The 27,595-nt window shown below is 48.8% G+C and overlaps 1 protein-coding gene across 4 annotated transcripts in view; it reads left to right on the top strand.

The window, feature by feature from the left end:
- Positions 1 to 27,339, top strand: part of NT5M (5',3'-nucleotidase, mitochondrial) — a 33,170-nt gene extending 5,831 nt beyond the window's left edge. Inside the window, exons 3-5 of one of the 4 annotated variants that reach the window (XM_045487627.1) lie at positions 10,526 to 10,586; positions 25,031 to 25,163; positions 26,516 to 27,339. In XM_045487627.1, the coding sequence (XP_045343583.1) occupies positions 10,526 to 10,586; positions 25,031 to 25,163; positions 26,516 to 26,658 (337 nt within the window). In that variant the 3' untranslated portion in view covers positions 26,659 to 27,339. Of the gene's footprint in view, positions 1 to 10,525; positions 10,587 to 12,087; positions 13,672 to 13,976; positions 15,295 to 25,030; positions 25,164 to 26,515 lie in introns of those variants that run through there. The other 3 variants (XM_045487628.1, XM_045487629.1, XM_045487626.1) reach the window with 3 other exon arrangements.
- The last annotated feature ends 256 nt before the right edge of the window (positions 27,340 to 27,595 follow it).

The raw sequence follows: 27,595 nt of genomic DNA, 5'->3' as shown, positions 1-27,595 counted from the left end.
TTTGAGCATCTTCTTGTGTGCTTTTTAACCATATGTTTATCCTTTTTGGAGAAATGTTTATTCAGATCCTTTCCTATTTTTTTTTCAATTGGGTTATTGATCTTTTTTATTGCTAATTTTTTTTTTAATTTTTTTTTTCAACGTTTATTTATTTTTGGGACAGAGAGAGACAGAGCATGAACGGGGGAGGGGCAGATAGAGAGGGAGACACAGAATCGGAAACAGGCTCCAGGCTCTGAGCCATCAGCCCAGAGCCCGACGCGGGGCTCGAACTCCCGGACCGCGAGATCATGACCTGGCTGAAGTCGGACGCTTAACCGACTGCGCCACCCAGGTGCCCCTTTATTGCTAATTTTTGAGAGTTCTTTATTTTAGATAACAAGTCCCTTATCAGATATATGATTTGCAAATATATTCTCTCATCCCATGTGGATTGTTGCTTTACTTTCTTGGTGGTGTCCTTTGAAACCCAAAGTTTTTATTTGGATATAGTTCACTTTATCTGTTTTTCTCTTTTGCCCCTGTGTTTTTGCTGTCGTATCTAAGTATCATGTGCCTTAGCCAAGGTCACAAAGACTTGCTCCTATGATTTCTTCTAAGAACTTTATAGTTTTAGCTCTTACATGTAGGTCTTTGATCCATTTTGAGTTAATTTTTGCATCAAGTGTAAGGAAGGGGTCCCACCTCAATCTTTTGTGAGTGAAAATCCAGTTCTCAGAACCACTTGTTGAAAAGACTCTTTTTTCCTTCTGTTGAATGGTCTTGGCTTCCTTGACAAACATCAACTGACCGTAAGTGTTTAAGATTTATTTCTAGACTTGCATAAACTTTTATTGGTCACAGTTTTGCTTGAATTTACCAGCCTGCATGACCAATCAAACATAAGGTATGATTTGGTCTTTACTGTGCCATATAAATGCCTCCCCAAATCATCAGTGTTCAAAGTTCCACCATTAGAACTTTGAGTTAGAGTTTTTCAGACTCATTTGGTTGGCAGTTTAGTTTTAGACTTGAGTCAGGTCCTGCAGAGTACTGTGTTTCATTCTGGTTTATGATTTGAACTTGATTTATGGTGGAATACTGTTGTACGACTTCTTCCACCTACAGGAAGAGCCTAGAGGGGCAAAGTGTATGTGTATCTGCACTGAAGCTGTTCAAAATTCTATTTGGGTTTGGATCAGCGTTTCCTGGACCGCATTCAGCCAACTGTATTCTGGGGTGCTAGATAGCATAGTGGTTAAGGTTATATCCTAACTGGAGTTGGGCTGCCCAGGCTTACATCCGGGCTTTTCCCGAATCTAACTCTGAGATGTTGGGCAAGTTATTAAACTTTCCGGGTCTCAGTTTCTTCAAGTGTAGAAGGAGGGTTACGAGAAAGTCCTCAGTATATATAGCTCCTGGCACATTGTAAGTGCTCAGTAGATGTTAGCTGCTGTGGTTACTATCCTGCAAGATTTAATAGGTATGCAACAAAAAAGTATTCTTTAACCAAAACAGTATGGAGGGCATTGGATTAAGATCAGACTTCTAAGGGCTTCCAGATTGCTAGTGTGTGCATCATGACTCTTCACTGGGGTAGCAGAGGATATAGCATTCTTCATATGTATTCTAGCCTAGAACACTTTTCCCCCCATTTTTCCCCCCATAGCTTCCCTGTTAACGCTTTTGTGAAAATGCAAGTCTAGACCATACCACAGGTCTTGTACTTCCATTTGGCTCCTAACAGGGTAGATTCCTAAGGTCAGTCAGTGCCCAAAGTTTGGACAGAGAGAGAGAGGGATCTAGTCAGTAACTAAGTGGGTAGCTTTGTATCTAGTACCAAAGTAGACAGAGGCCAAGGTTTAAAATGTTACTTAAGGAATATTTGTCAGGCATCTGGTACATGCTAGGCTTCCTAGAAGATGCTGCAGATACAGAAGTAGGTAAGAGATCCTGCCTTCAAAGAGTTCACTAGTAAACAGATGACTGGAACATAGTTCTAGAAGTGGTGTGGTAGATGTATGAATACAGAAGGCAGGGGCTAATAGTCCCCAGAGGAGGTGGTGACACTTGAGCTGTCATCTTGAAAAATGAAAAGGATCTGGCAGGTGCAGAAGGCAAGGGGGTGTCAGGTAGGAGGGGAACAGTGAGCGAATACCTTATCTGCCCACTGTCCTAAAACAGCCTTCCTGGCATGCTGTGTCCTTCCTCCACCAGCGCCGAGCAGGGGCTGTGCTTCCTCGGACTATCTTCAGTGGCAACTACCCTTTTTTTCTTAGTGTTTATTTTTATTTTTTGGCGGGGGAGGGGCAGAGAGAGACGGGGACAGAGGATCCGAAGCAGGCTCTGTGCTGACAGCAGAGAGCCTGAAGCGGGGCTTGAACTCACAAACCTCGAGATTGTGACCTGAGCCAAAGTCGGACGCTCAACTGACTGAGCCACCCAGGTGCCCCTACCCTTTATTATTATTATTATTATTATTATTATTATTCAGTAATACATGAGTATATTCTTATGAAAAATGCAGTGTGTACATATGTGAAAAAATGTGAGTTGCCCATTTTCTCCACACTCTCATGTACATCTCCCTCAACCCCGCTCTTTCTATCCTTGTTAACAATTTGGGGTGTATGCTTACAGACCTTTTAAAATGCATTTATGCACATATCTGTATGGTTTACAAATACAGGTTTATCTGTATATAAATTTGTATGTTCTACCCAGCAGCCAGAGGGATATTCTTTTTTTAAAAAAAAATTTTTTTTTCAACGTTTATTTATTTTTGGGACAGAGAGAGACAGAGCATGAACGGGGGAGGGGCAGAGAGAGAGGGAGACACAGAATCAGAAACAGGCTCCAGGCTCTGAGCCATCAGACCAGAGCCCGACGCGGGGCTCGAACTCACGGACCGCGAGATCGTGACCTGGCTGAAGTCGGACGCTTAACCGACTGCGCCACCCAGGCGCCCCCAGAGGGATATTCTTAAACCAAATTCTGGTGATGTTGGTCGCCTCCTAAAACTACCTCTTGGGGGGCACCTGGGTGGCTCAGTCGGTTAAGCGTCTGACTTCTGCTCAGGTCACGATCTCACAGTTTGTGCGTTCGAACCCCGCGTAGGGCCCTGTGCTGTCAGTGTGGAGCCTGCTTTGGATTCTCTGTCTGCCTCCCTCTCTGCCCCTCCCCCTGTCCCTCTTGGCTTCCTACCCTAAGTCCGCCAGGCCCGTGAGGTGGTCTGCTACCCGCTGTGTCGCCCTCCAACCTCTTTTCACCTGCTTCAGGCACGCTGGCTTATTTTCTGCCCCGGGGATGCACCAAGCTTGTTTCCGATCTTACAGAACTCTTAACATACCCTCTTGGAATATTTCCCTGCTAGAACTTGGTGTGGCCACATTGACTTTAATCCTTTAGCTCTGAGTAGCTTTCGTGTCCCCTCTTCAAAGTGGCCATGCTGCTGTAGCTAAAGAGGCCACTGTCCCCACCCAGCTATTCCTCCCCATCCCCTGGGTATGTTCTCTAAGCTGATGTTGTGTGTCTGTGTTGTCCCTTCCTCTCTCAAATGTCAGCTCCCTGGGGTCAGGGAGCTATATTCCTGGTCCCTAGGGTGCTACCTGGCACAGGGTACAGGCTGAGGTGTTTGCTGAATAAACATTCACAGAATAGTTGTTGTTTATAAAATAGGATGTGGTCTTCTATATTATTCTATTGCTTTCTCTTTTGTACTTGACAATATGTGTTAGCTACCTTCCCACAACAACACTATCGAACTATCTTATTCTTTGTAACTACTGCATCGTGTTTTGTTGTATACATATACCATCATGTATTTAATGCGTTCCATATAGACATTTAAGTTGGTTCTCATTGCTCCTTGTTTATCAGGGCTACAATGAGTACACAGGCAAGTATTTCTGTACAAGAGGGGACTAGCTGGATCAAAGCCATATGCATTTTTATTTTATTATTTTTTTTTTAATTTTAGAGCACGAGCAGAGGAAGGGCAGAGGGAGAGAGAGAATCTTTTTTTAAAAATTTTTTTAATGGTTATTTATTTTTGAGAGAGAGAGAGACAGACAGACAGACAGACAGAGCACAAACAGGGGAGGGGCAGAGAGAGAGGGAAATGCAGAATCCGAAACAGACTCCAGGCTCCAAGCTGTCAGCACAGAGCCCGACAGGGGGCTCGAACTCACAAACCATGAGATCATGACCTGAGCTGAAGTTGGACGCCTAAATGACTGAGCCACACAGGTGCCCAGAGAGAATCTTAAGCAGCTTCCACCCTCAGTGCTGAGCCCGACATGGGGCTTGATCTCACGATCCTGGTATCATGACCCGATCCAAAATCAAGAGACTGAGCCACCCAGGCGCCCCTCCATATGCATCTAAAAACAATTTTTATTGAAATATAATTAGCATACAGTGTTACGTTAGTTTCAAGTGTACCATATAATGATTCAACAATCATGTACATTACTCAGTGCTCATCATAGTGAGTGCACTCTTAATCTCCTTTATCTGTTTCAGCCATCCCCCCACCCACCTCTTGTCTGTGCTCTATATTTAAATTTGATACACACTAAGTGATACTTAAATGCTATTCTTCCTGCAGATGTTCCCCCAGAACAACCAGCATAGTATATTCCATATAAAGTGCCATTAGTCAGCATGACTTATCCTTGAAAGGGGCATTTGACGTGTGGAAATAGCCAAAACTGATTTGGAGTCACTGCCGGCAACTGAATGAGTCATAGCTGAATCTCCCTAGTGCTTAGAGTATGATGGATTTCTTTAAGTTTATTTATTTATTGAGAGAGAGAGAGAGAGAGAGAGAGAGAGAGAATCCCAAGCAGGCTCCATGCTGCCAGCACAGAGCCCAACATGGGGCTCGAACTCACAAACCCATGAGATCATGACCTGAGCTGAAATCCAGAGCTGGACACTTAATCGACTGAGCCACCCAGGCACCCCTAGAATATGATGGATTTTAGTATGTGCTGAATAAAAGGAACTCATGATGTCTAAAGCAATGAGCACTTTCTGTCGGGATTATAATTGGCTTCAGAGGTCAGTCCCTAAGAGAAGGCTGAAAAATGTTTGTTTTAAAAAAACAATGGTTAATTTGGAAAATTAAAATATAGGATAAAAAGTCATTTAGAACCTCATCACGTTGAAACAACCACTTATATTTTGGTGTTTTTGCTGGAGTTTTCTTGCATACAGATCTTTTCCCCGTAGTTGTCATTATAATATGTATAACTTCAAACATGTATGAAACGGTGGCAGTGTTTGCCAAAACAAGTATTTGACATCCTAGGGGGACTACTTAGCACCACTCATTTATAAGGATAAGTTTAGTTGTGCTCACACCTGTGTTTTTTTTTTTTTTTTTTTAATGTTTATTTTTGAGAGAGAGAGAGACAGAGCACGAGCAGGGGAGGGGCAGAGAGAGAGGGAGACACAGAATCTGAAGCAGGCTCCAGGCTCCGAGCTGTCAGCACAGAGCCTGATGCGGGGCTCGAACCCATGAACCCATGAACCATGAGCTTATGACCTGAGCCGAAGTCGGACACTTAACCGACTGAGCCACCCAGGTGCCCCGCTCACGCCTGTGTTTAGCCATGCCTTTCAATACCTATTATTAGAAGGTGAAAGAGGGACAGTAAAGCGTCCTCCAAACCGAGAAGGCGCTTTGAGACCAGAAAACATACAGTTTTCTGGGGACTCTGTACAGTTTACACAGTTTCAATTCAGGATGACTCTGATGGGGCGATCAGGTGAGCAGCGATCCAGAACTGCACAACCATTCTCTGCCAAGTCCTGACGTGAGGCCGTAGATTTTCTAGAGGGAAGAGATGTGCAGAGAGCACTGTGGTGAGGTCAGAGGGACTAAGGCTTGGCAGACCTCATGGCACCATGTGGGTACCAGAAGGCGGGGGAAGAAACTATGTTACCTCTACTAGGTATCTCAACATCATTAGGAGAGATCTGAGCAAGCCTTTCTACATTCCGGTCAGGGCATACATTAACCTCCAAGGGGCCTGGAACACGCACCCCCAAGGGAGGCCGTTGCTTGCCCACGAGCAAGATGAAGGACACCAAAGGTGGGGTTGGTGTTGTGAGCATGCCTACGATCGCGGAGCCCGGCATAGGAGGCAATGTATTCATTCACTCACTAAACACGTATGTTGTGTGTCACTTCATATGTGCCTGGCACCGTGCCAGCACAAAATAAGACACCCAACCTAAGGTCTCAGGTCTCAAGGAGTTTTCAATACGGTGGGGAAGATGGCAAGTATAAAGAAAAATAATTTCAGTTTGCAACAAGCTTTGTGAAGGCAATAAACAGGCGATATATTTGAGAGTCAACGGGGAAGGGACTGCTTCAGGTGGGGTGGAAAGGTTTCTCTGAGGAGGTGACATTTGACTTCAGAGCTAAGTGGTAAGAATGAGCTAGTTAGTAAGGAGCCAGGGTACAAAGGCCCTGAGATGGGCAAGGATTCTGCTTATTTGAGTGACATCTCAGAGGAGACCAGTGTGGCTAGAATTCAGGGAGCGTGGTGTGGGTGGGAGGGACGGCACACTGGCAGAGGAGCAGGTCGAAGAGACAATGATGGGATTTAACTTAGATTTTAAAAACATGGGCTTGGGGCGCTAAGTTTGGACAGGCAATTTTCCAAAGAAGATATGCAAATGGCCAACGAGGGCATGAAAATTGGCCCCGACATCATTCGTCTGTAGGAAAATGCAAATCAAAACCGTAATGAGATACCACTTCGTACCCACGAGAATGACCGTAATAATAAGAAAAATAGGACAATCATAAATGTGGCCGAGGATGTGGAGAATTTGGAACCCTTATCACTGCTGGTCGGATTGTAAAGGCGTGCAGCTGCTGTGGAAAACACTAGAGAAAACGTTTCCTCAAAATGTTAACTATGGGGGCCCCTGGATGGCTCAGTGGGGTAAGCGTCCAACTCGATTTTGACTCAAGTCATGATCCCAGGGTCATGGGATTGAGCCCTGCGTGGGGCTGTGTGCTGACTGGATCCTGCTTCAGATTCTGTCTCTGTCCCTCTGCCCCCTCCCCTGCTCGCAGTCTCCCTCAGGGGGGGGAAAAGAAAGGTCAGTCTGGATGCTTGGCCGGGGCATGGGGGTAGGAAGGCTTGGCAGGGGCAGAATTGGAAGCTGAGGAACCATCAGAGGTGGTTGTGGTAACTCAGTAAGAGATGGTGGGGCTCGGGACTGGGGTGAGGACCGTGGAGGGAAGTCGGTGGAATGAAACACGCGTTGGAGGTAGACCCCATAGGTCTGGGGATGGATATTGGAGCTGGGGGAAGGGTAGGAAAAGGCGTGATTTTTCATTTTTTTTTCTTGAGCAGCTAGATGAATATAATAGTGCCATTAACTAGGGAAGGAACAGGTCTGGGGAGCGGGGAGGACCACATGTTCCGTTTTGGAAGAACTGAGTTTGCGATGCTGACGAGATGTCCACATGGAGATATTCAGTAGACCATTAAGGATGCGAGCCTGGCATGCGGGGGAGAGGGCTGGACTGTGAAGTTAAGGTGGGGGGGGGGGGGACACCAGCATAAAGATGGCGTGTAAAGCCTTGGATGACGTCACTGAGCAGGGAGTGTAGGCAAAGAGCCCCTGAGGGTCAGAGCCAGCAGAGAAGCTGGGAGATTATGCTGGGGCGGCCGGCGAGGGGCAGGCGTGCCAATGCAGGAGCTGTCACAGAGGAGGGCACGGCCGCTCGGGTGCTGGTGAGCAAGAGGAGAGTGGGGTGTGCGTGGGGTATGGTGACATGAGGGTCCTTGGTGACAACAGGCACTTTCTGTGGAGCAGAGGGGGTGGGCTCCAGGCTGGGTGGGTTGAAGCAGGCTCCGGAGGTGAGGAAGTGGGGTCACCAAGTGCAGGCCGCCTGGCAGATGTATTGGGTCAGAGACGTGGGAGGTCACAGGGGCGGGTGTGAGGTCAAGGTCGTGTGTGTGTATATGTATGTTACAAGACGGGAGAGAACAGAACACGCTCGAATGAGTTGTATGGAAGAGGAGCGCAGGGAAAGGGGGTGTCGCAGGGCCCCTGCGAAGTGTCGCCCCTGCAAGTGTCTCCTTGCGAAGATAAAGGGATGGAATCCAGGACACCAATGAAGGGCTTGCCTTGAGAGGAGGGAGGGAGGCAGGCCTGCTCCTCCCGTGCCATCGAGCGAGAGAAGGAAGTTCAGGCACAGGCACGTTTCTAGAATCCACGATGGGAAGACGGGGGGTCTCGCGGCCGAGAAGTCTGAGGAAAGGGGGGTGGTCCCATGGCTGTCCTGGGGAGCGGAAACACGAGCACACGGCGGGGCCTCGCGGGGAAAGGCTGCCGGGCTCCTGCACCACTGCCTTGGGGTTGTGGTCATGAATTTAAGGTTAAAACGGCCAAACTGATGAGGTGCAACATTGGGCTCCTTGGGTGCAGGTAGAAGCTGGAGAGTTGGGTTCTTTCAGGGCCTTGGTGGAGAGAGAGAAGGATGAGTGGAGAGATGGCAGGGGGGGCCACAGGGACCTGAGGGAGGGCGGTGGCCAGGGATGACAGAAGTGTGCTGAGCCTCGGGGTTGTTGTCTTGCCATTGAGTGAAGATGCCTCCGCCAGGAGGACAGCAGGTGGCGGGCAGAGTGAGGACACAATCCAGGTGTGGCCGTGGGAAGGGTGTCGGAGGTGGGGCAGAGGAGGATTTTGGAGGCGTGCAGGCCGGACCTGGGAGGTGGGGTTGGGTCCACTGTGTGTGCGCAGCAGGATGGAGGCGCGTCGGTGAGCCCTCGGGCGGTGGGGGGGATGAGGGACGGCCCCTGGGCAGGTGGCAGGTGACGGCAGCTGGGAAGGGCAGCAGGCGTGGGGCCGTTGGGCACAGGCTTCACCGAGTCAGGGATTTTGAAGGAGTGTTGCTGTGTGGACGGGGGAGGCCCGGGGTCCCGAGGCCTCGGCCCAGCCTGTCCAGAGGTGTCGCAGGAGGCTCTTGGTCTCCCGAAAGATTTCAAGGACAGACACAACGCAACGGATGAGCAGTACAGGCCAGGGGGTGTATTAAAGCGGAAGTACACTCTCGAGGGGTGAGGCCCGGCGAGCTCAAGAGAGAGCTGTGCCCACGGGGGTTTGAGTCTCTGTCTTTCACCGGCAGGTGTTAGCAGCAGGGTGGAATAGTCATTCCTTGAGTCGGAGATTTCTTGGAAGCAGGGGGCAGTCCCTTCCAGGACTGTGGGTTACTCGCTTTTTCTTCCTGATTTGGTCGGGGGTGGGGGTGGGGGGGGTCCTGTCAAGGCTCCCTTAGGGAGGAGATTTTAGTGATACTCTATCAGCCATCTTGGGCCTGTCTGGTTTGATCTGGTTTCTCGTGGTCTTGTTTCGGGGTGCTGCCTGGACCGCGCCTGTGACTTTTCCTCAGAGTTGACCGGCACTTCCTCTCTGCTGGCCTCTAGGCCTCCTGTTAGAACCTGACGGACCATCCACTCTAACAGGAGGAAAGGTCTGGAAGCGAGGAAGAGCCTCCTCATCTTGTGTCTCTGAAGCACGTGGGGTGTGAGGGAAAAACAGCTTTCGCTGCAAGGCACGCAGGGGAGGCAGGTTCCTCGTGGGAGGCCAGGTTTCAGTGCGGGCAGGGGGTGAGAGCGCACCTCGAGGAGAGGCTCAGTGCCTACGGGACGGACCCTGCACGCGGGCGGGGACAGTGAGGGTGGCAGGGGCAGCGCCACGAGAGCCGAGCCTCAGGGGTCGCTGGACGGCACAGGCATTCTTGCCAGGGGACCTGGCAGTCTGACGTCTTTTTGCCAAAGAGAAAAGGAGCCCGGAAACCTAGTCTTCCCGGGCTCGTTCGATGCCGGCTTTATGTGGCTGTTTGGGACCAGATGGCTGTGTCGGGGCCCCTGAGCCGTGGGGATGAGGCCCTTCCTGTCAGTTCCCCACTGTCACCAGAGCAGAGCCAGACGGTGGGGAGGCGGTGTTCCTCAGCAGAGCCCGTGCCCGTCTTGAGGGGCCTCCCTGCCATCGTCCGGCCGCTTAGCCTGACCCAGAGGATGGGGCCGCTGCTCTCTGTCACCTCCGCCGGAGGGCTTGGAGGGCACACTCCCTCCGAAGGCTCCTCCCTCACGGGGTTCTTTCCTTTGCATGGCATGAGGCCCTGATTCTCCCTCAGGTAACTTGCTCTGCATCCTTTTAAGGCCTCTCGTCGCTCATGCTTCCTCCTCTCGGCATCTCCCCGTTCAGATCCCCGAGAGGGCAAGAGATTCGCCAGCTAACTGGCTCCGGCCACATGCAGAAGTGCCGTCCGTGGGATGCCCGTCCCCGAGCTGGTCGCGGGGCCGGAGGTGATGTCGCACGTGGCTGTTCAGGGCTGTGGGACAGAGCAGATGTCTCTGGCTTGGACAGCAATGCAGGGCAGTGGGTTTTCCGGTTCCAGGTGACGGGTGCAGACCCGTGAGGGCCTGACGCCCGCAGAGCAGGAGGGTGGGGGTGACGAAGGCCGCGGAGACGTGGGTGCTCAGGCTGACTCTCCTTCCTCTTGTCGCAGCACTGATGTCTTCATCTGCACGAGCCCCATCAAGATGTACAAGTACTGTCCCTACGAGAAGGTAAGATGTGCAGCTTGCTTGGAGGGCCTGGTGCTTTGCCTCTTCTCACCTTTACCCCATGGTGCCGCGGGTAAGGGGTGCTGGCACTCAGTACCCCCCGGGGGAAGGCACGGCCCTCACCGCACCGCCTTCGGGAGCTCGGGCGGCCTCGTGTCTGCCTCTTCTCCCATCCCTCCCTCCTGTCCGTGCCAGCGTCTCCTCTCCCAAAGATCTTCTCTAGCACCAGTCTGAAATTCCAGCACGTTCTCTGCGTGGACCCTGGGGAGGGTGCCAGGTTCTCTGGGGAGGCTGACCACCCCCATGTTAGGGAAGCATCATTTGTGAAGGGTGAGATGAGAGAAACGTGCCAGGGGAGGCCGTGGAGGCAACCCCCACCCAAATACTGGGGCACCTGACTCTGTTCACACAAAAGTCTTACAAAGGTGAGGCGGTTACATGGCGTCTTGCTACACATGCTCATGTCATCTTTATTGGAAAGAACTAGAATGATGTAATGCTGGGGCTTTTCTGGAAATTGAGAACCTGTGGTACCAAACCCACGGGAAAGGCGTGTTGCCCGGGAGGTGGGCACTCCTACCACAGGTGGGTTCACGGGAAGTGGGGGCAGCCTCCCGAGTCCAGGAAGGAGGGACTGGGCGCCCAGAACACCGCCCCCCCCGCCCCCCCCCCCCCCCAGGGGGATTGCTCGGCACGGAATTTTCTCAAGTGTCTCACACAGTCTCTCCTCTCTCCAACTCCGTGTTAGGAACCAAACATACACAGTCCTCACGACATTGAGTGCCTTGGGTGTGCGTTAAGTGCAATGGGAACTCACCCTTGCTGAGCAGGGAACGGTGGCATTAGGCGAGGCGCTTGGCCGTCACCATTGCATTCCGTGCTCCTCACCCATTCCCTGGTTACCCTCTGACTTTTAACATGAGTTGCGCTAAACTCAAGGGAGCTAAGGACCTGCCATCGGTAAGTGTGGAGTTAGGACTGAAGGCCTGGCCCCCTGCTTCTAGCAGAGCAATGATCCGAAGTCAGGTCCCCAGACCGGCGGGATCTGCATCCCCCAGATGTTTGGTAGAAGTGGACGTTTTCCAGCCCTTCCTGTGACCTTCTGAGTCGGAAGCTCTGGGAGCGGCCCAGTGTGTTTTAACAAGTTCACCAGGTGTACCCGCAGGGGTGAGTCACTGGGCCAGAGTAACTATTTCAACTGTGCTTGTAGTGGGCGGTCAGGGTGATTGCCTGGTGCTTAGTGGAGTAAGACTGAGAAAATGGCAGCCATTCCTGCGTGCCTGTGGACTCAAGCGCCATCTTGATGCCCACCCTCCCACCTTATGGCTTCCGCCCAAGACCGCCCTCTGAGCTCTGGATAACTCAAACCTGATGCCCCTGGGCTCCTGATGTCCCCATTTCATGTTTGTCTGTCCCTCTCAGTAAACTGGCATCGTCCACCAGCCTCTGAGTCTGAGAGCCACAGAGCCATCTTGGTGATGCCCTTCTTACCCCCCACGCCCAGGGCATCAGCAAGTTGTATTTCCTGTTCGGGGTCCTGGCATCCGCCTGCTTCTCCCTCCGTCACACCACCTTGGCTTCTCTTCCCAGAACCGCCAAAAGAGCCGTCCGTACTGCCTGCTCGTTTCAGTTCCACACGGTTCTACAAAGTAGATCAAGTGAGTCCCACGCTGTAAAACCTTTCAGTAGTTTTCCACCGCACTTAAAATGGAACTTTAAAATACACGCACACACACAAACTCCTCATCATAACCCGCAAGGCCTGCCCAGCCGTCTCTCCTGCCATCCTAAGTTCCTGATCCTCCGTTCTCAACGGATGCTCCGTGTTCCTATTTCTCGAGCAGGCCCGGTGTTCTTGGCTCATGCCCTTAAACATGCTGGGCCATCTGCGTGCCTGGTTCTTCCTCCTCCCTGAGGCCTCACTCAGCCGCCCCCCAACCCCGTTTCCTGCCCGTACCTAAAAGTTTGTTCTTTCCCTGCCTTGCTGTTCCGTCCCTCAGCCCCTTGTTTCCTGTATAAACACTTGCAAGGGGTTTACGTCTTCGTCTGTGTCTTGTTATCTGTCTCCCCGTTAGACTGCAAGCCCCATGAGGGCAGCGACTGTGTCTGTCTTGCTTACTTTTGGTCCCAGTGCCTGGCACGCTAACAGCACTCAGTGTTTGTTGTCGGACGCATAGATTCAACAGGCACTCATCAAACATATTCCAGTAACCACGTTTGCCATTTATCTGATGCCTTAGCTATGCCAGGCACTGTACTTTTATTATCAGTACGGCAGCTCCCTGTGAAACAGGGTGCTCCTCTGATGTGAGGGACGAAGAGGGAGGCTGAGAGAGGCGAGGCAGCTTGTCCCTGAGCCTGGTGATCGCACAGGCAGCGGGGCTTGGTCCAGAGCCGTGCGTCCCAGAGCCCGCGCCCTTAGCTGCTCCCACCAGCAGCGCCTGCGCACTGCAGAGGGCTCAGAGTCCAGCGAACACAGATGATACCACTTGGGACTCCTTCGTTGCAAGCGACATCAACGGCGTCCCGCTAACTTGAAGAAAAATAGGGTTTATTAGGAGGCCGTTGCTTTGCTCAGAGAACCACCAGAGGATCTGAAGGAGCAGCCCGTCGACAAGCCGCTGGGGAGCCAGAGCCAGCAGGGGGTCTCTCCAAGCACTTGTGCTCGCAAAGACCACAGCCCCATTCGTTCTCCGTCCGTGGGTGTGTTTGCCCAAGATTCACGTTCCCAGGAGGGAGGCTTACCGGCTGAGCTCAGGTCACGTTCCCCTCCCTTGGTCAGGGGACGGTGGGCATCCTGATTGACATCCCATCAAGGCCAGGGGTCTTTGAAGAGAAAAAGTGAGGTGCTGTTATCAGAGGAAGGGGCTCAGTAATAGTGGGCAGTGGATGCCCTGACCAAACAAAGGGAAAAAATAACAAAACCCTGGCTATAAAACTGCTACCTGTGATGAAAACACTATTAATATTTTGAGGTGTTTCTTTCTAGTTTCTCTTTGATGCGTATTAATTTTTTTACGTTTATTTTTGAGAGAGAGAGAGAGAGAGCAGGGGAGGGGCAGAGAGAGGGAGACACAGAATCCAAAACAGGCTCTAGGCTCCCAGCTGTCAGCACAGAGCCTGACGCGGGGCTCGAACCCACAAACCGTGAGATCATGACCTGAGCCGAGGTCAAATGCTTAACCAACTGAGCCACCCAGGCGCCCTCTCTTTGATGCACATTAAATATAATACATGTATTTTAACAAAACTTAAACTTCCTGTGGTGTAGCATCCTCTTTCCACTTAATGTAGTTTTAGCCTTTGTTCTGTCACCAAGTATTCTTGGAAAAACATGATTGCTAATAGCCAAAGTCATCTTGTAAATAAATCTTCATATGATTGTGTCCACAGGATAGATTCCGGGAGATAGAATTCCTGGCTCCCACAAGGAGGGTCTACCATGACCCGCACTACAGGGAGGGAGGGTCACACGGTTGGCGCTGTGCTGGCGTCAGGCAGGGGCCAGGCCGGGCCACAGAGGGTCGGTCAGTGGAGGGAGTGGAGTACTGAACAAAGACATGAGGACAGCAAAATGCGGGGTATGTTTGAGGAACTTTGGGTGAGTTGTGTTGGCTGGTGGCCTTGGGGCCTGGCTGGGATGTGGGCTTGGGATCAGGCTGGGGTGCAAGCTCATCTCCCAGCCCTCTGTCACCATTCAGCTACATTGTCACCTCCTCCCCCCCCCCGCCCCGCCCCCACCGGAAGCCAGAGGGGAAGGCGGACTGACTGTGTCTTGCGAAGAGATGAAAGTAGCTGTAGCCACCTCCCCTCCCACCATCTGTGTGCCCTCCCATCCCTAGTAGACGGACTCTCTGTCCTTGGCCAGCTGAGGCTGGGGGCAGCTGCTGCTGCTGATTCTTCTGCTGGTGCCTGCGGTGGAGTGATGTCCTGTCTCAGGACGTCGACTGAGGATGGATGTTTTGCCCTCATGGCAACCCCGGTGGGTGCCCACGACCTGGACCTCTCACAGAGTTTTTCCCTCCGCGCCTGCCCCCAGGACAGCATCAGCCTTTGGCAGCAGACGTGGGAGTTTTTCTCCTTAGTTGATTCCCCTCGAGACCCAATCAAAGGAAGGAAACCCAATTGCTAAGAGGTCAGCTTCTTTATCATACTTAGGGCGTCAGAGTTAGGTACCATTCAGGTTATCAGAACCAGAACCTTCTTTCTGGCTCGACCGTGCTGACATTTTACACCCAGATGTACATGCAGGCAAGGGCTTCACCTGCAATGACCCATTAACCTTCATAATAGCCTTTTGAAGTAGGTATTGTTATTATCCCCATTCTACAGATGAGGGAACTGAGGCACAGAGAGGTTAAGTCACCTGCCCAAGGTCAGCAGCGAGAAATGGCGAGTCAGGTTTGGGCAGTCTGACTCCAGGGCCTGTGCTCTGTACCTGTGCTATGCTGACCCCCTTTTCTAATTCCACCTGATTCAGAACTTAGCACGATATTACTAGGGTTCCCCCCCCCCCCGAAGAGATTTAAAAACAATCTACGGTAAATGCTTCATGCTCAAGCATGATATTTTACTCTTACTTTTCCGTATTCCGATCACAAGTGGGATTAAGTGAGATGCTTGGACGTAACAATGGGACACGTGCTTTTCATGTGAAGTCTGGTCTCCAGCTGATATGTCTGCTAGATTCTGTGTTTGATTTTAAGAATAAATGTTGGGGCGCCTGGGTGGCGCAGTCGGTTAAGCGTCCGACTTCAGCCAGGTCACGATCTCGCGGTCCGTGAGTTCGAGCCCCGCGTCGGGCTCTGGGCTGACGGCTCAGAGCCTGGAGCCTGTTTCCGATTCTGTGTCTCCCTCTCTCTCTGCCCCTCCCCCGTTCATGCTCTGTCTCTCTCTGTCCCAAACATAAATAAACGTTGAAAAAAAAAAAAAAAAAAAAAAAAAAAAAGAATAAATGTTAAACATTTCCACCCCATAAGTGAGCCTCTTCACTTGAACTCAAATAAAAAATGTCGGCCAAGTTTTGAACTTCAGAAGGTAATGAATGAAATTTCTTCACATATTTCACACCAAAATTGTCCAACTGCTCCCAGAACTTAAACCTCCTTTAAGACTTACACTAAAAGCACATCATTTGCCGCCAAAATAAACCATAATTTCTTTTAGGAGCAGTGAGAGTCATACTGCCAACATTTCAGGAACTTTCTCTGGTGGTACCTCCCACCTCTTGTGCTACCTAGGAGAGTCTCAAACTGGGGCTCATGTTATGTTTTGGCCCCAACTACTATTTATAAAAAAATTGGCTGTTCATGGTAATTGGCACAGGGTTTTTTTGGGAGGATGATGGAAACATTCTGGAATTACATGGGCAATGGTCGCACAACATAGTGGATTACTAAAGCAAACCCACTGAAATGTATACTCAAAATTGCTGAATTTTATGGTATGCAAATTATATATAAAAATGACTGTGAAGTAAGATAAAAAGGAAACAGCCTTTTACAATACAGAAAATAATGTGCTAGAAAAAAGAGAGGTCTCAAATAAAACCAGAAATGAAAGAGTTGTCACAACTGATACCACAGAAATACAAAGGATAAGAGACCACTGAGAATAATTATATGCCAGCAAATTGGACAACAGTAGAAGAAATGGATAGATTCTGAGAAACACAACCTTCCAAGACTAAATTGCGATGAAATAGAAAATCCGAACAGCTCGGTTACTACCAAGGAGAATGAGTCAGTAACCAAAAACCTCCCAGTGAACAAATGTCCATGACCAGACGACTTCACTGGTGAATCTTGCCGAACATTCAAAGAAAAATTAATCCCAACCCTTCTCAAATTCTTCCCCAAAATGGAAGGGGAGTGGAGGGACTCTGAAACACATTTATGAGACCAGCATTACCCTGATCCCCAAACCAGACAAGTATGCCACACAAAAGAAAATTTGAGGTCAATATCCCTGATTAATACAGATGCAGAATTCCTCAATAAAATACTAGCAAACTGATTTCAACAATACATTTAAAGGATCATATGCCATGATCAAGTGGGATTTGTTCCAGGAGTGTAAGGATGGCTCAATGTATGCAAATCAACTAAGTGATGTGCTACATTAACAAAATAGATAAAAATTATATGATCATCCCACTAGATGCAGAAAAGCATTTGACAAAATTCAATATCCATTTTAATAAAAACTCTCAACAAAGCAGATATAGAGGGAATGTACTTCAACAAAATAAAGGTCATTATGACAAATTCACGGCAAATATTCTACTCAATGGTGAACAGCTGAAAGCTTTTCCTCTAAGAGCAGGAACAAGACAGGATTTTTATTCAACATAATATTGGATGTCCTAGCCACAGCAATTAGGCAAGAAAAAAAAAATTGGAAAGGAAGAAGTAAAACTGTCACTGTTTGTAGATGACATGATATTATATATAGAAAACTTTAAAGACTCCACCAAAAAACTGTTGGAACTAGTAAACAAATTTAGTAAAATTACAGGATACAAAATCCTACACAAAAGTCTGTTGTATTTCTTTACATTAATAATGAACTGTCAGAGAAATTAAGAAAATTTCATTCATAATTGCATCAAAAATAATAAAATACCTTGGAATAAATTTATCCAAGGAGGTGAAAGACCTGTATATTAAAAACTATAAGACCTTAATGAAAGAAATTGAAGAAGATACAAATAAATGTCAAGATATTTTGTACTCATGAATTGGAAGAATTCATATTTAAAAAATTTTCATATTATCCAGGGGCTCTGGGTGGCTCAGTTGGTTAAGCGTCTGACTCTTGGTTTGGGCTTTTAGGTCATGATCTCATGGTTTTGTGTGTTCGAGCCCTACAGCAGGCTCTGTGTTGGCAGTGTGGGGCCTGCTTGGCATTCTCTCTCCTTCTCTCTCTGCCCCTCCCCCACTCATGCTATCTCTCTCAAAATAAATGAATAAACTTAAAAAATGTATATATTCATACTATCCAAAAATAATCTACAGATTCAGTACAATCGCTATAAAAAAAAAAAAACAAAACCATTGGTATTTTTCCACAGAACTAGAACAAACAATCCAAAAATTTGGAGCCACAAGTGACCCTAATGGCCACGGCACTCTTAAGAAAGAAGAACAAAGCTGGAAGTGTCACGCTCCCTGATTTCAAGCGATATTGCAAAGCTATAGTAATCAAAACAGTATAGTCTTGACATAAAACTGACACCTAGATCAATGAAACAGAATAAAGAGCCCAGAAATAAACCCATGCATGTGTGGTCAATTAATTCAGGACAAAGGAGTGAAGGATAGATAATGGAGAAAGGACAGCCTCCAAGAAATGGTGGGAAAGTTGGACAGCCACTTGCAAAAGAATGAAACTAGACCACTGTCTTACAGCACACACAAAAATTAACTCAAAATGGATTAAAGACTTGAATGTATGACTTGAAACCTTAAAACAGAAGAAAAATAGGCGGTTAACCCCTTGACAGACATCTTGGCAGTGATTTGAATCTGGCACCAAGACAAAGGCAACAAAAGCAAAAATAAACAAGCGATAACTACATCAAACCAAAAAGCTTCTGCACAACAAAGGAAACCATCAACGAAATGAAAAGGCAACCTCCTGAATGAAAGAAAATAATTGCAAAAATGATGTCTAAAATATATAAAGAACTCATACAACTCCATAAGAAAAAACAACCCCCAAACCAAACAATCTGATTAAAAAATGGGCAAAAGATCTGAATAGGCATTTTCCAAAGAAGATACACACATGGCCAACAGGTACGTGCAAAGATGCTCAACATGATTAATTATCAGGGGAATGCAAATCAAAACCGCAATGAGGTGTCATCTCACACCTGCTAGATTGGCTGTTGCCAAAAAGACCAGCAATAGTAAGTGTTGGCGAGAAATGTAGAGAAAAGGGAGCCCTTGTGCACAGTTGGTGGGAACGCAAATTGGTACAACCACTCAGGAAAACAGAATGAAGATTCCTCAAGAGATGAAAAACAAAACTACCGAATGATCCTGCAATTTTATTTCTGGGTATTTATTCAGAGAAAACAAAAACAGTAATTTGAAAAGATATATGCACCCCTTTGTTCATTGCAGTATTATTTACAATAGCCGAGATGTGGAAACAACCTGTGTCCGTTGATGGATGAATGGATAAAGAAATTTAGTTATTATACACAATGAAATGACTCAGTCATAGAAAATCTTGCCATTTGTGACAACATGGATAGACCTTGGGGGCATTATGCTGAGAGAAATAAGTCAGACAGACAGAAACAAACACTGTATGATCTGTCTTATATGTGGAATCTGAAAACAAACAAACAAAACAACCCAAGCTCATAAATGCAGAGAGCAAGTCAGTGGTTGTAAGAGGTGGGGGATGGGAGAAATGGATGAACTGTTTGTTTTAGTGCAAACAAATAAAATTTAAAAAGCTAATGTTTAAAAAAAATTTTTTTTAAAGGGGGGGCTCCTGGGTGGCTCCGTTGGTTAAGTGTCTGACCTCGGCTCAGGTCATGATCTCACAGTTCCTGAGTTCGAGCCCCGCGTCAGGCCCTGTCCTGACAGCTCAGAGCCTGGAGCCTGCTTTGGATCCTGTGTCTCCCTCTCTCTCTGCCCCTCCCCTACTCCCGCTCTGTCTCTCTCACTCATCAAAAATGAATACACGTTAAAAAAAAATTTAAAAGACTTACTATAAAGATACAGGAATTGAGACAAAATGGTATCGATGGAAGGAGAGACACATAGATCAGTGGAACAGAACGGAGAGCCCAGAAATAGACTGCCATGAACGTAGCCAACCGATTTTTGTCAAAACAGCAAAGGCAGTACTGTGGTGCAAAGGTAGACGTTTCAGCAAATGGTGCGGGAACAACTGGACATCCACAGGGGGAAGAAAGCTGTACATAGACTTTACACCCTTCACAGAAATCAGAATAGATTAGAGCTCTAAATGTAGAATTTAAATCTGCAAAACTCTTGGAATATAAATAACCTAGGAGAAAGTCTCGACGACCTTGGATAGGTCTTTTTAAATACAACCTTGGACTTTTTAAATACAACACCGAAGGAACGATTCATGAAAGAAATGGTTGGTTAAGCTGAGCTTCGTTAAAATGAAAAACTTCTGCTCTGCAAAAGATATTGTCAAGAGAATGAGAAGACAGGCCACAGACTGAGAGAAAATATTGGCAAAAGACATAAGTGATACGGGACTGTTCTCTAAGATACATAAAGCATTCTGAAAACTCAACAATAAGCAAGTGGGTAGCCTGATTAAAAAATGGTCTTGGGGCACCTGGGTGGCTCAGTCGGTTAAGCATCTGACTCTTGATTTCAGCTCAGGTCATGATCCCAGGGTTGTGGGATCGAGCCCCGCATCTGACTCTGTGCTGAGTGTGGAGCCTGCTTGGAATTTTCTGTCCCCCTCTCTGCGCTCCTCTCCCCCACTAGCACGCTCTCTCTCTCTCTCTCAAGATAAATAAATAAACATTTTTTAAAAAAAGAAAACTTTAAAAAATGGGTTTAAGACCTAAACAGACACCACATCAAAGAGGATTTACACTCAACAAATAAGCACATGAAAGTGTGCTCATATCCTTTGCCATTAGGGAACCGCACATTAAAACAACAGTGAGATGCTACTATGCACCTGTTAGAATGGCCAAAATCCAGGACGCTGACAACACCAAATGCTGGAGGAGATGTGGAACAGCAGCAGCTCTCGTTCATTGCTGGTGGGAATACAAAATGGGGCAGCCACTTGGAGAACACAGTTGGGCACATCCTTACACAAGTAAACACACTCTCACTGTGTGATCCACTAATCACACTCTGTGGTATTTGTCTAAACAAGTTAAAAACTTAAGTCCACGGAAACACCTGTGTGCAGATGTGTATAGAAGCCTTATCCGTGATAGCCAAAACTTGGAAGCCACCAAGATATCCTACAGTAGGTGAATGGATAATAAGCTACGGTACACCCAGGCAATGAAATATTTTCAGCCCTGAAAAGAAATGAACCGTCAAGCCATGAAAAGACGTGGAGGAACCTAAATGCATGTTACGAGTGAAAGAAGCCAATCTGAAGAAGCCAAAATAGCAGAGGATTCCAATTATATGACATTCTGGAAAAGGCATGATTATGGAAGCAGTAAAAAGATCAGTGGGGAGGGAGGGATGAATAGATGGAGAGCAGATTTTCAGGCAGTGAAATTATTCATGGCAGATACAGGTCATTATATATCTGTCCAAGTCCATACAATGTACAACACCAAGAGGGAACCCTCACATAAAATGTGGACTTTGGGTGATAGCAATGTGTCAACACAGGTTCACTGAATATAACAAATGCCCCCCTCTGTTGCAGGATGTGAATAATGGGGGAAGTTGTGCATATTTGGGGACAGGAATTATATGGGAACTCTCTGTACTTTGTGATCAATTTTGCCGTGAACCTAAAAGTGCTCTAAAAAAAAAAAAAAAAAAAAAATAGTGTGTCTTTGTGTCCCTTTCAGTCAGTCCCTTTTCCCTGCCCTTTCCCTCTCTGGGTATTGTCGGTAGGAGTGAACTACTGATGTGTTCGTTCCTACAGTTTTGCCTTTTATGGAAAGTCGTATAGTAGGGACTCATACAGTTTGTGTCTGGCTTTCATTTGAAGGCATAATACTTTTGAGGGGCGCCTGGGTGGCTCAGCCGGTTAAGCATCCGACTTCGGCTCAGGTCATGATCTTGAGGTTTGTGAGTTTGAGCCGCGCGTCGGGTTCTGTGCTAACAGCTCGGAGCCTGGAGCCTGCTTGGGATTCTGTGTCTCCCTCTCTCTCTGCCCCTCCCCCACTCACACTTTCTCTCTCTCTCTCTCTCTCTCTCTCAAAAACAAAAATAAACATTTAAAAAAAGTAAAGGCATAATACTTCTGAGATACACTGATGCTGTTGCATGCATCAGGACTTTATTCCTGTCTCTGGCTGAACATATTTCTGCTCTATGGCTGGATCGTCATTTGTTTATCCATGTGCCAGTTGATGGACATTTGGGATATTCCTAGCTTTTGGCTGTTGTGAATAAATTTCCTGTAAACATTCATGTCCACATCTTTGGGTGGACATATGCTTTCATTTCTCCAGGGCAGATACCGAAAGTAGGATTGGCTGGGTTGTATGGTGGGTGTGTGTTTCACTTCTTTAAAGTTTGTTTCTGTGTTTACTTATTTATTTAAAGAACATGCACATGAGCCAGGGAGGGGCAGGTAGAGAGGGAGAGAGAGAATCCCAAGCAGGCTCTGTGCTGTCAGCACAGAGCCCGATGTGGGGCTCGAACCCACAAACCATGAGATCATGACCTGAGCCGAAACCAAGGGTCAGAGGCTTAACCGACCGAGCCACCCAGGCACCCCTCAATATTTTTAAATTTTAGCTGTTTTAGTAGGTTCCTAGTTACCTGTCTCTGCAGTTTGGATCTGTGTTTCCCTAATGACTAACGATGTTGAGCATCATTTCTGTGCTTATTTGACCTCTGTATACCTTCTTTGATAAAGTGTCTACATTAAAAAAAAATGTTTTTGTTTTTTTTTTTTCAACGTTTTATTTATTTTTGGGACAGAGAGAGACAGAGCATGAACGGGGGAGGGGCAGAGAGAGAGGGAGACACAGAATCGGAAACAGGCTCCAGGCTCTGAGCCATCAGCCCAGAGCCTGATGCGGGGCTCGAACTCACGGACCGCGAGATGGTGACCTGGCTGAAGTCGGACGTTTAACCGACTGCGCCACCCAGGCGCCCCTAAAAAAAATGTTTTTAATGTTCATTTATTTTTGACAGAGAGAGAGGGAGACAGAGCATGAGGGGGGAGGGGCAGACAGAGGGAGACACAGAATCCCAAGTGGGCTCCAGGCTCTGAGCCATCAGCACAGAGCCCGACACAGGGCTCGAACTCACAGACCGTGAGATCATGACCTGAGCCGAAGTCGGACACTCAACCAACTGAGCCACCCAGGCACCCCAAGTGTTTACATTTTTTGATTTTTCTTGGGCTGTTTGTGTCTTCGTCTGAGTTGTGAAAATTCTTTGTATATTCTACATACAAGTCCTTTATCAGATAGCGGATTTTACAAATATTTTCTGCCAGTCTGTGGCTTGTCTTTTCCTTTCCTTAACTGTGGCTTTGGAAGAGCAGTGTTTATAATTTTAGGTTTTATATTTAGGTTACGGCCCATGTCAGGTTACTTTTTATATCTGGTAAGAGTTAAAAATAAAAGTTTTTGTGTGTCGGGTTGTTTTTTGTTTTGTTTTGTTTTTTTCTTTTTTTGGCCTGTGGATGCCCAGCTGTTCCTCTGTTGAATTACCCTGGTACCTTTGGGTGTGTTTCTTAAATATATTTTGTCTCTTTGATCTAAATGTCTATCCTTATGTGAATATCATTCTTGGTTACTGTAGTTTTAGAGTAACTCTTGAAAACGATGTGAGTTCTCCAACTTTATTCATTTAAAAAACTGTCGGCTATTCTAGGTCCTTTGTATTTCTCTATACATTTTAGAACCAGCTGTCAATTTCTACAAAAAGCCTGGTGGGAATTTGATTGAATTGCATCTTATCAGTGGAGGCTAATGACATTGAATCTGCTGAGCCATGAACATTCATACATATGTCATTCATACAAAGTGACAATTTCTTTAGATCTTTGAAATTTCCTTCAGGAATATTTTGTATTTTTTCAGCATACAGGTCTTGCACACATTTTGTTAAATTTATTCCTATTTTGCTTTTCTCGTTTTTGTGCATTTTTTTTTTTTTTTGCATAAAGCCTGTCCTTATTTTTTTTTTAAGATTTTTTAAATGTTTATTTATTTTTGAGAGAGAGAGAGACAGAGACAGAGCACAAGCAGGGGAGGGGCAGAGAGAGAGGGAGACACAAAATCCAAAGCAGGCTCCAGCCTCCGAGCTGTCAGCATAGAGTCCAACGCGGGGCTCGAACTCACAAACTGTGAGATCATGACCTGAGCCGAAGTCGGACACTTAACCGACTGAGCCACCCAGGCACCCAAGCCTGTCCTTATTTTTAAAGTATTTTTAAACAATTTTTGGAGATTGTGGTAAAGTGCACATAACATAAAATTTACCATCTGAGGGGCGCCTGGGTGGCTCAGTTGGTTAAGCGTACGACTTCGGCTCAGGTCACGATCTCACGGTTCAGGAGTTGGAGCCCCTTGTCGGGCTCTGTGCTGACAGCTCAGAGCCTGGAGCCTGCTTCGGATTCTGTGTCTCCCCCTCTCTCTGCCCCTCCCCTGCTCATGCTGTGTCTCTCTCTCTGTCTCAAAAATTTAAAAAAAAATTAAAAAAAAAATTTACCATCTAAACTATTTCTAAGAGTAGAGTCAATCTGTTTCATGTTTCTTTTTGGCGCTATTGTAAAGGTATTGTTTCTTTCGTTTCAATATCCAAAGGTGTAGAAATACAAGTGATTTTTGCGTATTGACCTAGTATCCTGCCATCTTGCTAAACTTCTTTATTCTAGTAGCTTTTTTTACATATAATTCAGGGCTCTCAAAGTTTAACATCTATTAACTACTTACTACGTGTCAGGCATTACTCTGTGTCCTACGCAGATTTAATGTGATCATAACCACACTGCAAAGACACTGGTCTTAGAAGGTTAAATGGTTTGTTTAAGTCCCGCAGCTCAGACACATCAGAACCACAGGAGAGGAGAGATGAGACCAGAAGTGGCACCCTTTGTCCAGCTGCCTTGTACGAGCACTTTCTGTGTGCCAGGCACTGTGCTAAGACTTTTACGTACATTGTCCCATTTAATCCCCAAAGGAGTCCCGTGAGGTAATACTCCCATTACCTCCACTTTCCCATCTCCCCTGCTCATGCTCATGCTCTCTCTCTCAGAAATAAATAAATCTTAAAAAAATTTTGTTTAAAAAGATGATGGGTGGTGACAGGCCACCTGGGTGACTCAGTCGGTTGAGCGTCCGACTTCGGCTCAGGTCATGATCTCATGGTTCATGAGTTCGAGCCCTGCGTTGGGCTCCCTGCTGTCAGCACAGAGCCTGCTTCGAATCCTCTGTCTCCCTCTCTCTCTGTACCGCCCCCTCAAAAATAAATAAACATTAAAAATAAAAGGTGCAGGAGGCCTTCATAGCATGAGTGTTGGGTTGAGTAGGCCAGGCATGTGCAGGCTTGGAGCTGGAGTGCGGGCAGCCTGGGTTTGAGCCAGGGTTCTGCCGCTTTCTAGCTATGGGGACATGGACAAGTCCCACCATCTCCTTGAGTATGTTTCCTCTGCTGCCACCGGGATCGTCACATCTTGATGGTGGCCCTTCCTCCTGGAAGAAGCCTGGCTGTGCCCCAGCCGTGTCTGTGCCCAGGCCTGATGGCCCCTTCCTCTCCCCCTCCCTGTTTGTGTTCCAGTATGCCTGGGTGGAGAAGCACTTTGGCCCCGACTTTCTGGATCAGATTGTGCTGGCCACAGACAAGACCGTGGTCTCTGCCGACCTTCTCATAGATGACCGGCCAGACATCACAGGCAAGTGGCCTGCCACAGGTGAGGAGCAAGTGTGGAGAGCTGGGAGCCACTGGGACCGACAGCATGCAGGGCTGGCCTCACGGCCCCTGTCCTGAGTGGTCCCCACTTAATCACCAGATGTGTATTAGGCCTTCAGCCTCCAATGCTCCCCTACCGGGAAGGCAAGGTTATTCTCAGCATCCGGCAGCATCTGGCCTTGGAAGGGGTGCCCCTGGGAGTCGGGAGAAGCAGGTCCCAGCTCCTGGGGTGACTCGTCGGATGAGTCCCTTTTTTACCTCATGTAAAATGAGGACCAGGCCGGCCTCCAAACATTTGTTTTTAGCAACAAAGCCGTTTTTCTCCCCCAAGGGCAATGTGGACTGAACCTGCTGGAAAACAGAAAAGCGTAACGTGTCTAGTTGAAGGAGCTATATTTGTCCCTTTTGCTGATGGGTGACTCCCTCCTTCCCTCCCTCCCTCCAAACAAACAAACGGTTATACCACCTTCGAGAGGAGAGGGGAAATTCATCAGCGCACCTAACTGCGTAGGAAGGCTTCTGCTGCGGTAAATCTAGGAACTCACACACCAGTCAGAATTCGGTTTCTTTTATCTCCTGACTGCTCTGCTTTGCCTTTGTACTCGGTCAGGCTCTCCTGGTAGCCATCAGGGCTTTCAGAGTTAACGCCTATTCTTTTGGTCGCCTCAGTGGGAGAATACAGAATATCGCTTCCCTAATGGCCTTTGGAGCTGGCTTGGGAAACACACCCATCTATCCCCACACGGGTCACAGTGTGTCCAGAGAGTGGGATTCATGCGTGTGCCCACCCCTGACCTCCCAAGCCACGTGCTTCCACAAGGAGAGTCAGGGCACATGGGGGGCACGGAGCCACGCCCAGCTTCTGTCTCTGACCACGGGGAGCAGGGGGGAGGCCTGTGCAGGAGGAGCCGGGGAGTCAGGCTGTAACCCGGGGGACAGGATCAGCACCAGAGTGCTGGTGTGGACAGGTGGACCTGAGGGATCGAAGGTTACCCACGGTCGACAGGTGGGAAGCTGCGAAGCCGGCACTGGCCAGCGAGGGAAGGCCAAGCACGAGGGAGGGGAAGGGCAGGGCGTCAGCAGGGCTCAGCTCTGAGGGCGGCCGTGGTGAGAACGACCACCACCATCACCACCGCCACGGAAGCCACCGTTTGCTTTGGGTCCCCTGGGGGCCGTCCCAAGTGCTCCTCCGCGTGGCCCATCTCATTTAACCCTTGCAACCCCCCAGTGAGCCGGTGCTGGCGCAGTCAGCACCTGACCGATGGGGAAGCCGGGTCTCAGAGAGGCCTGCTGTTGCTGAGGACGCCCCGGGCCTCCTGGAGCCGGCCTCAAGTGCTGCTTTCCCGCCCACAGGGGCCGAGCCGACCCCCAGCTGGGAGCACATCCTCTTCACGGCCTGTCACAATCGGCACCTGCAGCTGCAGCCTCCCAGCCGCAGGCTGCACTCGTGGGCAGACGACTGGAAGGCCATTCTGGACAGCAAGCGGCCCCGCTGAGCTGGACTGTGCGCCGTCCGGGCTTCTCCGCAGGGCCCCTGGCCTCAGGGCTCCCGCCTCAGGGCCTGTGAGGGGTGGTGGGGGAGGGCTAGTGTTCTGGCCCGGGGCTCCCTCTCCGATGTCCCGGGCCCACTGCATGTCTCCCCCCTTTCCCCAGCCCTGCCAGGCCTTAAACTGATCTCGGGGCAGGGCTGGCCCAGGGGCCCTGGACAAGACACGTGCCCCCCGGGGCATGCAGGCTGACCTCAGGCCACGGCCGGCTGCTCAGGGCTCGGGGCTCCAGGCCGGAAGGAGCCGAGGGTCCAGCAGGCCTCCCCCACCCCTCAGGGAAGTCCCCACTCCCGGGTCTGCGGCCCATCGGCGAGGGTGCCAGCAGTGAGGTGCTTCTGGAGTGAGAGGGCCCCGAGCCCTCATTCTGAGCTGCAGCCCCTTCCCTGCCTGCCCGCCTGGTCCCCGCTCCCCCTTGGGACCCACCGTGGATTCAGCAGACACCCCGAATTCCAGGGCACGCCCGTCTCCAGGCACCGCACGCCATCCTGCCTTTGACCGGCTCCGAGGTTTCTTGTACCTCCGGCCCTGGGGCCCTGCTCGGGGCACAGCACAGTCAGCAGGCTGGAACGTCTGCTGAAGGCCTGGAAAATAAATGCTGTTCACGTGTCACTCAAGGAGTGGCCACCTCTAGCCCTTGCCCTGAGGTCCTTCGGCGTCTGGCCCCTGGGAACCCAGCTGCACATCTTGGGGGGTTGCCCCCCACACTGATGAGGGGGGCTGAGGAGCTTCCCCGCCCATCGCCATGGGTGCTGCAGGTGTTACTTGGGACCAAGGAGGGATGGGCAGGTGGAGAAGCTGGCGGCCATAGTGGTCCCCTGAGTAGACCCTCCACCACGCTGACTGGTCCCCTCCTTGTGCCCCCAGGTCTCCAGCCCCTCCTGTCCTT

The sequence above is a fragment of the Leopardus geoffroyi genome, chromosome E1, assembly GCF_018350155.1.
Source record: "Leopardus geoffroyi isolate Oge1 chromosome E1, O.geoffroyi_Oge1_pat1.0, whole genome shotgun sequence".
Classification (NCBI taxonomy): domain Eukaryota; kingdom Metazoa; phylum Chordata; class Mammalia; order Carnivora; family Felidae; genus Leopardus; species Leopardus geoffroyi.
This window is presented reverse-complemented; position numbering and strand designations above follow the sequence as displayed.